The sequence below is a fragment of the Equus przewalskii genome, chromosome 9 (genome assembly GCF_037783145.1).
Source record: "Equus przewalskii isolate Varuska chromosome 9, EquPr2, whole genome shotgun sequence".
In the NCBI taxonomy this organism is placed as follows: domain Eukaryota; kingdom Metazoa; phylum Chordata; class Mammalia; order Perissodactyla; family Equidae; genus Equus; species Equus przewalskii.
The window spans coordinates 64,886,976-64,902,940 of record NC_091839.1 but is presented as its reverse complement, the minus strand read 5'-3'; the positions used below and the strand labels follow the sequence as shown (position 1 = coordinate 64,902,940).

Sequence of the window (15,965 nt, the reverse complement as noted above, 5' to 3'; positions counted from 1 at the left end):
ATTATTTATTTTCTTCCTAGAACATTTACCTATTTTGCTAATTCAATTGTCACCTATTATTATCATTTGTGACAATTCACAAACTTAACTTTCATAACTGAATTCTTCTCTCCTAGATTCTAGATTGTATTTTTAACTGCCTATTGGCCACAGTTTTTTTTCACACCTTCTTTAAAATGTAGTATAACAAAGATCAAACTCATCACATCACTATGCTTATTCCTTCACTTTGTCCTGTGCCCACCATTTGAATCCACTGCTGAGTTATCTCTCCACCTACCTAGTCACACAAGAGAAATCTCATTTCCACTTTGACTCACTCTTTCCTTAATTTCTGTTTGAACATGTTACTGATCACAAATAACTCATACATAAATGTTAACATATTGTATTTATTCAGTAGAATGAATAAATGAGTGGTAACCATCAAACATCTGCACAAATCCTGCTTGTTTGATATAAGAAAACCTTATTATTAAGCTTTAAGTAGGCTTAAATCTTAGAAATAATGTTCTCAGTTGTTAAGAAAAGTTTACTTAGGAATGGACTTACTTCTTTCTTTTCTTCTTTTTTCTACAAATTTGCTATCCTAACTTGATCAAAATTAGAGATTTCTGCCAGGTTAGTAAAGGTATACCCATAAAGTTTTATTTGGGTGTTCTAAATGAAATGCCTGGATTCTTCAAAATGCAAATTCCAGAGCCTAGCTTAAACTGTTGTTATAGTTATAAAATACCAACAGGATAAAACAATATGTATTATTAATGCTTTTACTCTCCACCTTTAAAAACATCAAAACAAAATTATAAAGTTGTAGTTACCACCTTCACCTTCTAGTTCTTTCTTTTTCAAAAAGAAAATTCTAAATCTACTATCCTCTTTTTATTTTTAAGGGACAAAAATTTTGTCTTGTTCTTTTTATTTGAGGGGAGAGACAGAAGAGATTGAGAGAAGGAAGTAAATGCAGGATTTTCTGGTTAGAGGATGAGAAGTGGGTAGCGAGACCGTCAGCTGTATCTATAAATGTAGATAGATACATATAGATAGAGATATGATATATACATAGACTTAAGAACGCAAATAAGGTTTCTTCCTGGAGAATTAAGAGCAACACATTTATTGTTACTTCCACCTAAAAGTAAACAATTAAAGTGCATTTAGATCATCAGCTAATCTAACAGGTATCATGAACTATTAACTTTCACATCGGCATTATATTAATTGACAGAATAATAGCCTACATATAATCATATAAAGGTGATAAACTATTACGGAGAAGAGTCAATATGGCAGTGTAATCATAAGTAACATACGGGAATATCTGCTTCAGCACTGAAAACTAAGCAAGAGTCAGCCACAAAAAAAAGATTTGGAGAAATTTCTATAAAACTAGGATTGAAGAAAATGACAACTTGTGATTTACATCCATGAGAGAGGCCATGATAGGGAAGTGAATAAGAGATTCTAGCAGAATGTCACTCTCATGACTGACATCAGAGGAGTTACAGTTCTAGTTCCAGTTCTGATTCTAGCTCCTTTCCCATGTTTCCTATAGTGATGGATCAGGTAAAATTAAAGTCAGTCAAATATTGTTTTTAGGTCTGATGAATCTGGCAGGAACTCACATTAATCAGTAAAAGAAAACATCTATAATGCCTGTTTTATGCCCGCCATGGGCAAGCATAATCCCACTATGAAGAAACAGAAAAAAATCACTGATTTATGAAAAAGATGATACAGTTTAAAAGAAACAGAATACCCTGAGGAATTAAGGCAAATAAGGATAAAATCTTATGACCAAAGAATTTAATAATGGGGAAGCTGTGGTATGAAAACACCAGTGGTAAACTCTAACATTCTTAAATAGAACTAAATCTAAATAAATTCTCCTAATTGGTTATAATATAACGCATGTCAAAAAGAAATCTTGAAAGAGAAGATGATCATGTAAAAAATAATTTAAAAATATTAGTTTGACTCAAAAATAATCCCAATTACAGAAACAAAAGCTGTGGAGCACAGTGAGGAAGAGGAAGCCATTCTTGACTGTGTAAGGATTTCCTAACATTGCTAAGCTACTTTAGCTTGGAAGATAGAGAAACAAAAGTTGTTAGTATTTATGAACAAGTACAATAAGAAAGCAAAGGCAAGAGCCTTGTAATCTCTGCTGACCTGAATACAAGATTTCTTTCATTTCTCATGTGTTACTAAATTCTGTCTCTCTTAGGAAGATAAGGCAGCTGTGCCAAGGCATTTTCAAAACCTCATCATTTCATATATACAGCTCAATATAACTAGAATTACTAACGCTATAAATTCTATACATGAAACACAAGAAATTTTTATCAACTCAATATAAAATTGAACAGGCAATTATGAATTACAAAGATCAATAATTAAAGGAAAATATTCAACCTGAGTATCTAAAAAGTACCACACAATGAGCTATTACCTAAGCATTGTCTTCTTTTTTAAAGATAATTGTTGGTAAGAATATAGTGAAATGAATACTTGTCAAACTGAAGATGGGAGTATAAATTAATACACTGTTTATTCCCTCTGACCCATCATTTCACTTTTATGAATTTATACTAAGGAAATTTTAGGTTGTACAAGGATTTATGTAGCATTGTTTCTGAAAAACAAAAACTGGGAAAAAAACTAAATGTTTGATTATGTTAGATTCATTCTCTAATGTTATGTTGTCATTTAAAAAAATCACGTCTGAAAAATATTTCTACAAGAATTTAAAAATATGTATCTCTAACTTTGTTTCTTGGTAGTGGGACTAATGATTTTTACATTTGCTTTTTAACATTCCTTTTTTTTTCCTTTTGGTGAGGCAGATTGGCCCTTAGCTAACATCTGTTGCCAAGCTCCCTCCTTTTGCTTGAGGAAGATTGGCCCTGAGCTACCGTGTATGCCAATCCTCCTCTATTCTTTTTGTATGTGGTCACCACCATGGCACGGTTTGATGAGTGGTCTAAGTCTGCACCTGAGATCCGGGCCCGTGAACCTAGGATGCTGAAGTGGAGTGCGCCAAACTTAACCACCTGCCACCGGGCTGGCCCTTAAAATTCTTTTATATTTGCACGTATTATACAATCAACACATGTTACTCTGGTAACATAATGTTTAAAAAATAGATATTATTTAAAAATACATTTTAAAGAAAAATTAAGACCTACTGTCAAAGAGAAGTGCCTTAAAATAAAAAATATCTAATAATACTAAGTACAAATACTAAGTACTAAAATATCCAATAAAACTGTACTACAGAATCTTCTATTATCAAATAAGCATGCTAAAATAATTCTTGCCTTTAGAAAGGAGCTTTCTAAATTTCTGTGTTGCTGTTAGTTGTTGTTCAGCATTATTAGAAAAAATCATCTGAACCATATCTGCGGTAATAACTTCTTCCTAAAACACACAAAAGAAAATACAATTTATGATTTAAATATTTCACATGAATAATGCTTGCTGTATCCACTGTCTCTGAAATATTATCGGAGTATAGTCTGAAATACAATTTTGTAATATCTACCTCTGGAACAGGTACAGTGGAACTGATATCTGGATCTTGGATAGGACTTTCTAGCATAGCTTCATCATTTCTGGGCAAAGAGACATTTCTGCGTTTGAACAACTGTAATAAAGAGAAATCACTTTATACATTGAGCTTTCCATAAAACACTGAATTCCCATTAAATTTTAGTTTTCATTTAAGTGAACAAAACAAACTAATAATTTTATCATTTAAAATTCTAAACATTTTAGTAGTTTCCAATCATAGCAAGAAGACTCAAATTATCTATGAGAAGTTAAACTTTTTGGGCTAGGTTAGCTCTTGCCCTGCAGAATGCTTTGGGCCATTCTTATTCTCCATCTTTTACCAATAGCCCGGCCCATAAGTAGAGTACACAATCACATTTTACAGCATTTGAAAGAGTACATATGCTCACACTGGATTATGAGATGTCTAAGAATTTTTCTAAGAAAATCTTAAAAAGCAAATCTGTTCCACGGGCGAGATAACATGTGGTATCTTAACATAGTTAGTATATCAGATTAACAAGGAATAGAGAATACTCTCAGGAAAGATAGCCCTATGCTTATTAATTCAGTAGTGGATAAAAATAAAGAAAAAAACAGACCACAAGAAAAAAAAATTGTAACTACGTGTGGTGACGCATGTTAACTAAACTTACTATGACAATCATTTTGTAATATATACAAACATTGAATCATTATGTTGTACACCTGAAACTAATATGTTATGTGTCAATTATACAGCAATAAAAAAATAGTTTAAACATCAAGTTTTATTTAGCACTATTTATTGAAAAATATAAAACTGAACCAATAGTATAAATAGGGAATTATGAATTACAAAGTTACTTTTTATTGAAAAGTCTGGAGGAAATGTTACAGCTATCTTGTTTCCAACTGATTATTTTTAAAGTAGTTCAGAAAAATCCACTGATAATTTTTTTTTTTTTAAAGATTTTATTTTTTTCCTTTTTCTCCCCAAAGCCCTCCAGTACATAGTTGTATATTCTTCGTTGTGGGTTCTTCCAGTTGTGGCATGTGGGACGCTGCCTCAGCGTGGTTTGATGAGCAGTGCCATGTCTGCGCCCAGGATTCGAACCAACGAAACACTGGGCCGCCTGCAGCAGAGCACGCGAACTTAACCACTCAGCCACTGGGCCAGCCCCTCCACTGATAATTTTTATTGTTTTTGCCATAATTTTAGTGCCTAGTACAGTTCTGAGCACCTAACAGATGCTTAAGAAATAGAAGTTAAATTCATGAACAAATAAATGTTTTGTTTGAAAAAACCAAAAAGGAGGAGGAGAGACATGGTACGGTCACTGACGGAGATTCAGAGGTACATCTTCTAAATCAAAATTGAGGAAAAAAGTCTGGCATCATGTTCTTTTCGATAGATAAATAACTGTTCTTCAATCTGTACACAGTTCTCTTTCTAATCATTCATTCAACATTTTTTTTTTCTGAGTACCTACTATAATATAGCAAGGACTGTGCTAGATACTACAGATAGGGAGACGACAAATCACAATCATATTTCTAAAACAGGTCTTTCTCTGCTTTCTTAATTGCTAGTCCTTTTCACATATTAGATTTAATTTGTGTGAGGACCACACCCTCCTATTTATAAATACTTCTAAATTTAAGTATATTCTGGAAGGAAAAATGTTGAGATGCAATCTTTTAAATGATTCTTCTATTCCTTACGTCACATATGCAAAGTTCACACAGAGAAGGCTGAGATCTAGATGACGACACTATAGGAGGAACAGTGTAAGGAGCACAGGAAGATGCCTATAACTAATTAGGAGCAAGAGCTACGAAACAGAAAGCAACAAATGAATATAAGCAACATTTTTTAGGGGGCAAATTTTACAAGGACAAATGGAAGTTATCTAAATAGGCTCAAGAGTAAAAATTTCTTAGCAGTGGGGTAGAAATATAAATAACATAAAACGTTTACTAATGAAACAGCAAAGCCATTCCTGTCAGTGATTAAAAAAAATAGCACAGGATTCTGATTCATGAATTTGCTGTTATTCCTGGAGTCTAATAAACTAAAAGAATAGATTTATGTATATTCAATTTCCTAAAACACTTTTTCATTTAGAATTATCCAAAAATTAACAATAAGAAAACTTTTAATATCTGTACATAATGCTTTGTGTTAAACAGAATATTTAAAAACACCTACCTGTTCTTCCCGCTTCTGTTTTCGAAGCTGTATTCCTTCTTCTTCTCTTCGTCTACGCATCTCTTGAGGATTTAGAGCTTTATTCTTATAACTTTTCATTCTGTAGTTATCTTTCCCTGGACTAGCCATGGCATCTTAAGGTTAGGAGAGAAGAAAACAGATACTGGTAACTCCTAAGACTACACGAAATATTTACTCTAGGGTAACTAAATTCAGGGAACTAGATTCAGGCTCACCAATTAAATAGACCAACAAAATCCACGCTGGAAATTATGCACAAAGAATATCCTCTCACTCCCATATAAAATTGGAACAAAATGACCAAGTATTTTAGGAATGAACTACCAAACAAATAGATTTTCTAAATACAGACAAAGTCATTACTCTAATTTCACTGATTCTAAGATGCACTCTGCCATTCCTGGCATTTTCATCTTTCTGAAGTGGAATGCATCTTAAAATCACCGTCAGCTAGGAAATAATCCTGAGATCGTTGGGTAAAAATCTTCTAAATTACAGTTTCAGGCAAGATCAGGAAACAGCCATCACTGAAGCATTTTATCTTCAGTCGAATATGGTATTAGGCTTCAATAAGTACACCTCAAATATTTACTGAGTGTGCCTGAACAAGAGGATGCACGGCAGAAGGGACAGAACATAAAGCTAGAAAGGTAGATAAGATCACATACAGGTCCCGCAATCTGGTTGAGAAATTTAGACTTGACCCTAAGGAATAGAATTAAAGAAATTAAAGACACAGTTGTTTCAAATGTTGATGATGAAGCCCTGAACTAAATTAGTAGTTGCATTGGAAATACAGAAGATAGACTGGATTCCAAAAACACTTCTGAAATTAGTTCAATAAGAATTAGAGGCCAAATGAATATAAGACATAGTGGTGAAGAAGAAAATGGAGTTGAGGATGACTCCATGGTTTTTCATCTTCAGCTATTATTTCAGTATGATGCCAAATAACCCAAGGCAAGGAATACAGATGGAGGATCAGAGTGGTGGTTTTGTTTGCTTGCCTGCTTGTTTTTGAGACAAGAATAATGAATTAAATTGTTTTATTTTTTAATTTACACACAGTAAAAATCACTCTTTTGGTATACAGGCATATAACCATCACAATCAAGACACAGAACAGTTCCATCATCCCCAAGACTTCCTCATGCTGCTCCCATTAGCCCTCTCCCACCCTTAATACCTGGCAACCAAAGATTTGTTTTCCATCTCTATAGTTCTGCCTTTTCCTGAATTTCAAAGAATGGAATAATACAGCATGTAGTCTTCAGCTGGCTTCTTCCATTTAGTATAATGTATCTGTGAGTCATCCATGTTGTGGCATTCATCAATAGTTTCTTCCTTATTGTTGAGTAGTAGTCTATTGTATGGATATACCACAGTTTACCCATTGATTAGTTGAAAGGCATTTACGTTGTTTCTAGTTTTAGGCAGGAATAAGTCTGCTATAAACATTCATGTACAGGTTTGCGTGTACATGTAAGTTTTCACTTCTCTTGGAAATATCTAGGCGTAGAACTGATGGGTAATATGGCAAGGACATGGTTCACATTTCACAAGAAATTGGCAAACTTCTTTGAAAATTCCACCTGTGCCCCCAACCAACATACACACTAGACTACTTCTAAGACCATTAATCTAGGTGACTGCATTAAAACCTTTCAACATAAATACATTAACCAAATAAATCTAGCCCCCAAAACGCAATTAACATGTGTTCCTTATCTTCTATGGTACTAACTTCTTGCCTGTTATTTAACACCTGCATCCTCACCGCAGTTGCTTTAAAGGGGATGTGTTGAGTCCAACGAAAAAGATCTCTAAGGGTGCCTCACCCAATGAGATTGTTTCATTCTCTGGAAAATAACGTTAAAGACTGTACTTCAAAGGCTGCTGTCTCATACAGCTTATTTTAAATATAGGAAATGCTATTCAGACACTTTAAAGTTGTAGAAGAGAGGAAACTTTTTTCATAAGCTTATTTTTCACCCAACTCTTTGAAAAACTGAGTTGAGGTTAGGCACATAACTGGAATCTGAACTTTTCCTAATATCTATTAATGGAATTTCTTGTGCCCCTAAAGCCTCCCTTTCTACGGCTTTGGGTGCCTATTAGTAAAATTACAAGACCATACAAAAGGGGAAATAACGCCGACTAGAACCCTTGCAACCAAACAAGCAGGACTTACAGATCTAAAGGACAGAGCTGTTTCTTGTTTATCAAGAAAGAAAATCACTTTCCTACAAAATACGAATCATTGAGTGTTGTAATTAAGAGGCATCAAGTCAGAAGCTTTTTTTTTAATGTGTTCAAAAAGCCAAAGAGTAAATGCCAATGTCTGTATTCTTCTGAAGTATCATCATCCCGTTTCACAGCTTTCAAATGCTTTAATCTCTTATGCATTATCGAGGAAACACTATTAACTATTCATCTTGGAAGGGAGGTGACGGACTAAGTCTCACCCCGCTTGCCGGCGTCGGGACTGAGCTCTCCGAGGCACCTGCCTCCCGGGGGAGGGCAGGCCCCGGGGCCGAACCTGCCTAATTCTGGCCACCGTGCAACTTCTAATAAGCGGCCGGCCGCGGACAGACGCTGACTCCCAGGAGCGAGCGGCAGCGTTTGGCAAGACCATGTACCGAGAGAAGGAGAAACGGTGAAGCAGGGCGGCTGGAGGATGAGACCGGCTGCAAAACTCCTTCCGAGGACCAGCCTGCCTGTCCGAGCATCTGGACTCCCCGCGCCTTCGCGTCCGCAAGGGAAAGGTCCGGCTGCCACGCCCCCATCACCGCCGTCGCCCTGAGGCGAACCTAAGAAAACCACGGCCACGGCCTGCTCCTGAACCCTTTGCAAGGAAGGGGGTGAATAAAAACAGTGGCCCCAGGAGCCAGTAGCTCCCCCAGGGACCAAACCCGAGGCCCACCCAACCTGGGGTGTGTCACTCCCACTTACCCATTAATGTGGCACTAACCCGGGCCCCGACTTCCCAGCCCCCGACTGAGGCGTCTGCTGCAGGTAACAGGGGCGTCGCCACTCCCGCCCCTAGCGTGGAGAACAGCGACCAGGTTCGCAATTCAAGATGGCGGCCACCTGCGCCCCTTCCCCGAGACCCCGAGGTTCCTCTCCCAGAAGCCCTTGCACGCGGCGACGGCGGCGGCAGCGGCAGGGGCACAGATCGGCGGAGGGGCGGAGAGAAGCCCGCGCCCTAGCCCCACCCACCGAAGGAGGAGCCGGCGCCTGCACCGACTCCGGTGTTTTAACCCGGCGCAGGCGCTGTGGCAGGAGCGTGTCCTACCGTCTTAGTCCTCCGTGGAGTTCTCATTCACTCATCGTTCGTTCGTTCGTTCATTCATTCATTCTACAACCTAGTATTGATTGAGGGCCTAATCTGTGCCAGGCACTGTTTTAGGTATTGGAGCTACAACATTGTACACAACGGATAAAAATCCCAACCTCGTCGAATTTTACCGAGGCTCTTTCCCTTTTCATCTTCATTAACTTTTTCCCATATGCTCTGCTCCTTTGTTTCAAGCTTTTCACTTTGCCGTTTATTTATAATATTGGATTCTATATGAAATCTGTGGATTTCGGACAAAAAAGTAGTCACTGATACATGGAAGGAATAACTCCAGATAAAGTGCTGTAAATTACAACACACGTATAACCTTGTAATTCACCCTGGAGTTCAACAAACAGTATTGAAAACAGACTGTTTTCCAGATGCAATGCGAGGCACAGAAAATACAAGGTTGACACGTGACTCCTGTCCCGAAGAAGCTCCTATTTTCCATCTCTTGTTCTTTTTGTTCTCTTTTCTGAGAAATTTCTTGAGTTATCTTTCAGCTCTCTATTGATATATATACATATATATATATACGTAAATCAACTGGTATATATAAAATGTATTTTAATCTTGCTGTTGTATTTTCTAATCTCAAGAGCTATTTCCTATTTTTAATTCAGGATTAAATATCTTTTCTTCTCTCTCTGAGGATATTGATTGTAGTTTCCTTGAAGTTTTTCTTCCTCTTTCATTCATTGTCTATTTCTTCAGAGTTCTTTTTTTTTTTCTTTTTGATCATTTTGGTTTTCACCTTTCCTGCCACAGGCTGTACTCAAATGCCTGGTGATCACTGAGTATGCATTCGTATTTAAGACTGAGACACTACAGAAACCTATTGTAAGCCTGTGGATCCGTGGGGTTTGTTTACTCGCCATCAGTCGTTGACCTCCCTACGGGCTGAAAACATGGGATCTTGGCTTTTTCACTGGAGGACTTTCTAAAAGTCATTATTTGTAGGTCTTTTCTCTTGAACCAATGGTTTTCCCTAGAGAAGAATTTTCCAATATCCTGCCTTCCAATCACACTCAGATATCAGAATGTGTTGGGGGAAAATGGCTAGGGGCCTCATAATTCCCAATTTAGTTCTCACTGTTGCCCATTTTCAGTGCAACACCTTGACCCCCACACTTAGTTGTGCATTTCTGACTTGACAGCCTCTCCAGTTCATTTTCTTCATACACTAAAACTGTAGCCTTCCATCTAGGAGGGAAAAATGAGTCACTTAGCAACCTTGTGATGGAGGAAATACGTGGGTATAGTTCTAACTGCTTCTTATTCACACTTTCAGCAAAATGTTCCTCATTTCAAGCCCAAATTTAATATCTTTTTCAGAAGTATCTAGTCTTTAATTTCTGAACATTTCCGGAGTTTTCATGCATGAATTAGCTTGTTTTTTGTTGACTACTGTTGTTAGCTAAGTTAGTTACTTCTCATCCATCCTTTTTCTAGTTTTCAAAATCTGTTAGTCTCATTAATGTTTATTATTATATTTGTTCATCATTTTAGTAGATTTTGAAAGGCGAGGAATATAAATACATGTTCCATCTGCCCTGTTTAACCACTCAGCCCCCAGAGTGATTTTCTTTTTTTATTTTTTGCTGAGGAAGATTTGCCCTGAGCTAACATCTGTTGCCAATCTTCCTTTTTTTTTTTTGTATGTAAGCTGCTGCCACAGCATGGCCACTAATGAGCAGTATAGGTCCGCTCCTGGGAACCAAACCCAGGCTGCTGGAGCAGAGTGCTCCAAACTTAACCACCAGGCCACCAGTGCTGGTCCCAGGATGATTTTTAAAAATATACTGTACATCATTAGATGATGCCACTTTCCTAGTTAAATACTCCAGTAGCTTTCTACAAAGCCCTACATGATTTGGCCCCTATCTACAACTCTGACTGCATATTAACCACTCTTTCTTTTAGAACATTATACTCAGGTCGCAAATGTTCTTTTTACTCCAGCCTTAGAGCCTTTGTTCTTATTTTCTCTTCTTGGAACGTTCTTCCTCCATTTGGTGCAAGGTTTGTTCATTAGTACACTCACCACCTCAGAGAGACCTTTTCTAACTACATTAGTCCTCTCTATAAATAACCCAGTTTTATGTCCTTCATAGCACTTATCATGATCAATTTATTTACTTGTTTATTTTTTCTCTGCCTCACTAGAATGTAAGTTTCAAACGGCCCACTTATTTTGATTACTGCTGCAACCCCAGTTCCCAGCAGAATGCCTTTCTAATAGACACTCATTAGATATTCATTGAATGAAATAAGGGCTGAACCTTATAAGGTACATGTGATCTTGTAACTTTGAGGCAAGAACCTGGCTTGGTTATCCTCCATCTGCAGAGCATAGTTTGGAGTTTGACACCAAGGGGCATTATAAGCCCTTTAGTGATAATAGGATAGAATGCTACTTGGTCAGGCCCTAGACAAACGGTAATGTGGACTCGTGTAATGCCCTAGGACTAGCCCTAGGAATTCATTCAGAAAGACCACAGAGCCTAGCGTCTCTCCTAGTAAATCAGGAGTCAGAACCCTGATGGGAGGCTGCAAAAATGACTACGAGTCCCAGAATGCACTACAACCCAGACCGGGGTGGAGCGAGGCATGCTGGGAGTCCTTCGCTTCCTCTGGAGAGAGGAAGAGCTTTTTTGAATGTAATAACCGGAAGCTGAGGGTTTTTTTAGGGTCGCTGGTTCTTTTCCTAAATCTCTGGGTATAGAGAGGGCCTATTCCAGTGTTTCAGGCCGGGAAAGGTAATCGACGCTGCGCACGTGCTCCTCTGCCGGCGAGCCAGACGGCGGCAGCGGCGGGACCCGCAGAGGAAGCTAAGCGGAGGGCAGTGTGGCCGCGGCCGGACCTCCGGGCCGGTAAGAACTGACAGCCCCAGTCCTCATTCCTCAGGCCCACGGCTTTCCCCAGTTAGTGTCTGGCCTGCTTTCAGGTCGTGGCTCGGGACCTTGGCGCGGAGCTTCGGGCAGCCTCGGCCTTGCGGCATTCCGGCCCTATCGCCGCATCCTTACATCTCTCACCCACTTGTTCTGATCAAAGTGTTCGGGAGTTCAAGTATATCCTTCTCTGTCTAGCCGTGCCCTGGCCCCGGGAACAGACGAAACTCTCTGGGTGTGACGTTCTGTCCGCTGAGGGTTTGGGAGAACTTCCTTTTAAAATCAGAGACTATTTTCACTTGTCTCAAGGGAAAGAGAAAAATAAGGACAACGTGGGGAGTTCTTGTAAAGCTAAATTTATTTAAATGATGGGAATAGTTCTCTTATTTTTCTTTTCCTGTTTGTTTTTAGCTAGTCCTTAGCCGAGGGATGGTCTGTAGCAGGAATTAGGAAGATTGCCGTGGTGATTGCTTTTTAAAAATTGTTTCTTAGCAAAATCACCTTTTTGTCGGTAGCCAGTACTTTATAGGTCCATAAAACCCAAAATGACTGCTGATTTAGTACATCTCATTTTATAGACCCAACCTCGAAGAGGTGCGCTGTCTTACCTAAAATTATGAAACCTGAGATTATAACCCTGTTCTCCTGACTCTGGAATTGGTGCTGTTTTTTACTATGCTCACTCTGCTTTTATTCTTTGGGTTGAGAGTACGGCCTCTGGAGCCTGACTGGGTTAGCATTTTGGCTAACCGTTTTCTGGCTGTGGTGACATATCGGAGCCAGGGCTTCTGCTATATAGAATGATAGTAATGGTACTTAAGTTAGTTTGGTATATGTATAGCTCTTTAACTGGTAACTGCTATTATTAAGATGTGTTTATTTACCCTCCCCATTCTTACCAACTTGAAGGTTCTGTACTTAGATACATCAGTTGATAAAGTTTTCTTTGTTTTCTCTTACCTGACTTACCTTACTTGGGCAATTTTGTGAATGTTATTTTATCTCTACCTCAAACCAGACACACTTTTTGAAATATTTTAAAAATTAGTTATTTTATTTTGCATTGTTATTGCCTTTGTTTTGTTGAAACTATAAACTTGAAATATGGTAGTGAATGGTTGAGATTTCTAAATAGATTTGTATAATTGAGGAACAGTAAATGCATTGAAAATTTTTTCATCTAAATAATCCGGTTTTAAATAATAAGTATAATTGTTCCAAATCATTTTATAAAATGCATTTTTTATTCAACTCTTACTTTCCAACTTAAAATGAAATACTGTGTTTTTTTCTAGCTACCTGATGTACCATGCTTTCTTGTGATATTTGTGGTGAAACAGTAACCTCAGAACCAGACATGAAGACTCACCTCCTAATTGTTCACATGGAAAATGAAGTTATATGTCCATTTTGCAAGTTGTCAGGTGTGAATTATGATGAAATGTGTTTTCATATTGAAACTGCTCATTGTGAGCAAAATGAACTAGAAAGAAACTTTGAGAGGATCAATGCAATACAGTATGGAACTTCAGATAACAGGAAGGACAACACCCTACAGTGTAGAACGGAAGTTAATTCAGGTATTCTTTCAGCTTGTGCATCTAATCATCCGAAAATTTCAGCTCAAAGCCTGCCAAAGGATGGTACTTTAAAACATAAAGCTTTTTATTCAGAGAACTTAACTGAATCTAGAAAATTCCTGAAAAGTAAGGAAGAACAGTGTGACCTATCCAAAATAAAAGGATCAATTTATGAAACAATGTATAGTCCTCCCGAATGTCCATTCTGTGGAAAAATAGAAGATTGTAGTCAAGATATGGAAGCTCATGTGAAAACAAAGCATGCCAATCTTTTAGACACTCCGTTAGAAGGTAAAGTGTTCATTTTGTATAAGTAACAGTAGTCTCAGTTTAGTATGTGTTCTTCTCAAAGTTGGTTTGTAAATCAGGTTACTAAAGTGTGTTTTTAAGTTCAGTTTATATCTATAATGTTGTTCATTTGCCATTATTATAATATGAAAATACAATTATGGAAAAGAATTTTGATGCAGATAATAAACGTTTCAGCTACATTCAGAGTAAGCTTAGAACCTTTCTGCAGAGAAATACACTCAGAGTCCAGTTTCAGTGGCATGTTCTTTTGTTTACCACCAGCCCAGTGGCACCTGGATTGTCTTGTACTCTGATTTTGTTAATGAGTTCTGTGTTATTGAAGTCACACTCTGATTTCTGTTCTTTTTTTTTTTTTTGGAGTATTTTTTGTGTATGTGTGAGGAAGATTGGCTCTGAGCTAACATCTGTTGCCAATCTTTCTCTTTTTTTTCCTCCCTAAAGCCCCGGTATGTAGTTGTATATCCTAGTTGTAAGTCATTCCAACTCTTCTATGTGGGATGCTGCCATAGCATGGCTTGATGAGCAGTGGGTAGGTCTGCACCCAGGATTCAAACCGGTGAACCCCAGGCTGCTGAAGCGGAGCGCGAGAACTTAAATACTCAGTCACGGAGCTGGCCCCTGATTTCTCTTAAGTTCGTTAAAGTTAGTTTTATGGCCTAAGAAAAGATGTATGGTCTATCTTGGTATATGTTCATAGACACTTGGAAAAAAAATGTATTCTCTTATCATTAGGTGGAGTGTTCAATATTTCCCAATTAGATTGCGTTTGAGTGTGTTCAGATCTTCTGTGTCCTTGCTGATTTCCTGTCTAGAAGTTCTACCAGTTTTTGAAAGGAGATTGTTGAAGTCCCCAATTATAACTGTATATTTGTCTGTTTTTTCCTTCAGCTCCGTCATGTTTTGTTTTGTGTATTTTGAGGCTCTGTTGTTGGTGCATACACATTTAGAATCATGTGTCTTGTTCTTACTGTTGAGTTTTAAGGTAATTTGTATATTTTGGATACAAGTACTTTATTAAATATGTGTTTTGCAAGTGTTTTCTCCCTGTCTGGGGCTTGTCTTTTCCTTCTCTTAACAGTGTCTTTGCAGATCAGAAGTTTTTACTTTGTTGTTGTTGTTGTGTTACTTGAGGAAGATTGGTCTTGAGCTAACATCTGTTGCCAATCTTCCTCTTTTTTTTTTGCTTGCAGAAGATTTGCCTTGTGCTAACATCTGTGCCAGTCTTCTCTATTTTGTATGTGGGCTGCTGCCACAGCATGGCCACCATTGAGTGGTGTAGGTCCATGTCTGGGGAACTGAGCCTGGACCACCAAAGTGGGGCGGGCTGAACTTAACCAGTGGGCCACAGAAGTTTTTACTTTTAATTAAGTGCAAATTATTTGATTTCTTCTTTCATGGATTGTGTTTTTGGTGTTGTATCTAAAAACTCATTGCCAAATTCAAGGTCACTTTTCCTATGTTATCTTCTAAAAGTTGTATAGTTTCAAAGTTTACATTCAAGTCTGATTCATTTGAGTTAATGTTTGTAAAACGTGTAAGGAGAGTGTCTAAATTCTTTTTTTTTTAATTAATAAATGTTATTTTTTTAGAGCAGTTTCAAGTTCACATCAAAATTAAGCAGAAAGTACAGAGAATACCCCCTGTCTCTATATACATACAACCTCCTCTACTATGGGCATCCTATACCAAGGGATGCGTTTGTTACTATCAGTGAATCTACATTGACACATCATTATCACCCAAAGTCCATAGTTTCCATTAGGGTTCACTCTTGGTGTTGTGTATTCTACAGGTTTTGACAAATGGATAATGACATGTACCCACCATTGTATCATACAGAATAGTTTCACTGTACTAAAAATCCTCTGTGCTGCAGCTATTCATCCCTTCCTCCCCTCAACCCCTGGCAACCACTATCTTTTTACTGTCCCCATAGTTTGCCTTTTCCAGAATGTCATATAGTTGGAATTATAGAGTATATAGCTTTTACAGATTGGTTTCTTTCACTTAGTAATATGCATTTAAGTTTCCTCCATGTCTTTTTATGGCTTGCTAGCTTATTTCTTTTTAGTGCTGAG

At 37.7% G+C, this 15,965-nt stretch overlaps 2 protein-coding genes across 5 annotated transcripts in view; one reads left to right on the top strand and one right to left on the bottom strand.

Annotated features, from left to right (window-relative positions):
- The window catches only part of KPNA5 (karyopherin subunit alpha 5), a 42,630-nt gene extending 33,538 nt beyond the window's left edge, over positions 1–9,092 (bottom strand). The window contains exons 1-5 of one of the 2 annotated variants that reach the window (XM_070556893.1): positions 8,717–8,934; positions 6,951–7,127; positions 5,744–5,877; positions 3,545–3,646; positions 3,321–3,420 (exon numbers count right to left, since the gene is read on the bottom strand). In XM_070556893.1, coding sequence (XP_070412994.1) covers positions 3,321–3,420; positions 3,545–3,646; positions 5,744–5,872 — 331 coding nt within the window. In that variant the 5' untranslated portion in view covers positions 5,873–5,877; positions 6,951–7,127; positions 8,717–8,934. Of the gene's footprint in view, positions 1–3,320; positions 3,421–3,544; positions 3,647–5,743; positions 5,878–6,950; positions 7,128–8,716 lie in introns of both variants that reach the window. The other variant, XM_008518005.2, reaches the window with a different exon arrangement.
- The window catches only part of ZUP1 (zinc finger containing ubiquitin peptidase 1), a 31,490-nt gene continuing 24,511 nt past the window's right edge, over positions 8,987–15,965 (top strand). Inside the window, exons 1-2 of one of the 3 annotated variants that reach the window (XM_008518025.2) lie at positions 8,987–11,977; positions 13,291–13,866. In XM_008518025.2, coding sequence (XP_008516247.2) covers positions 13,305–13,866 — 562 coding nt within the window. In that variant the 5' untranslated portion in view covers positions 8,987–11,977; positions 13,291–13,304. The remainder of the gene's footprint in view (positions 11,978–13,290; positions 13,867–15,965) is intronic. The other 2 variants (XM_070556891.1, XM_070556890.1) reach the window with 2 other exon arrangements.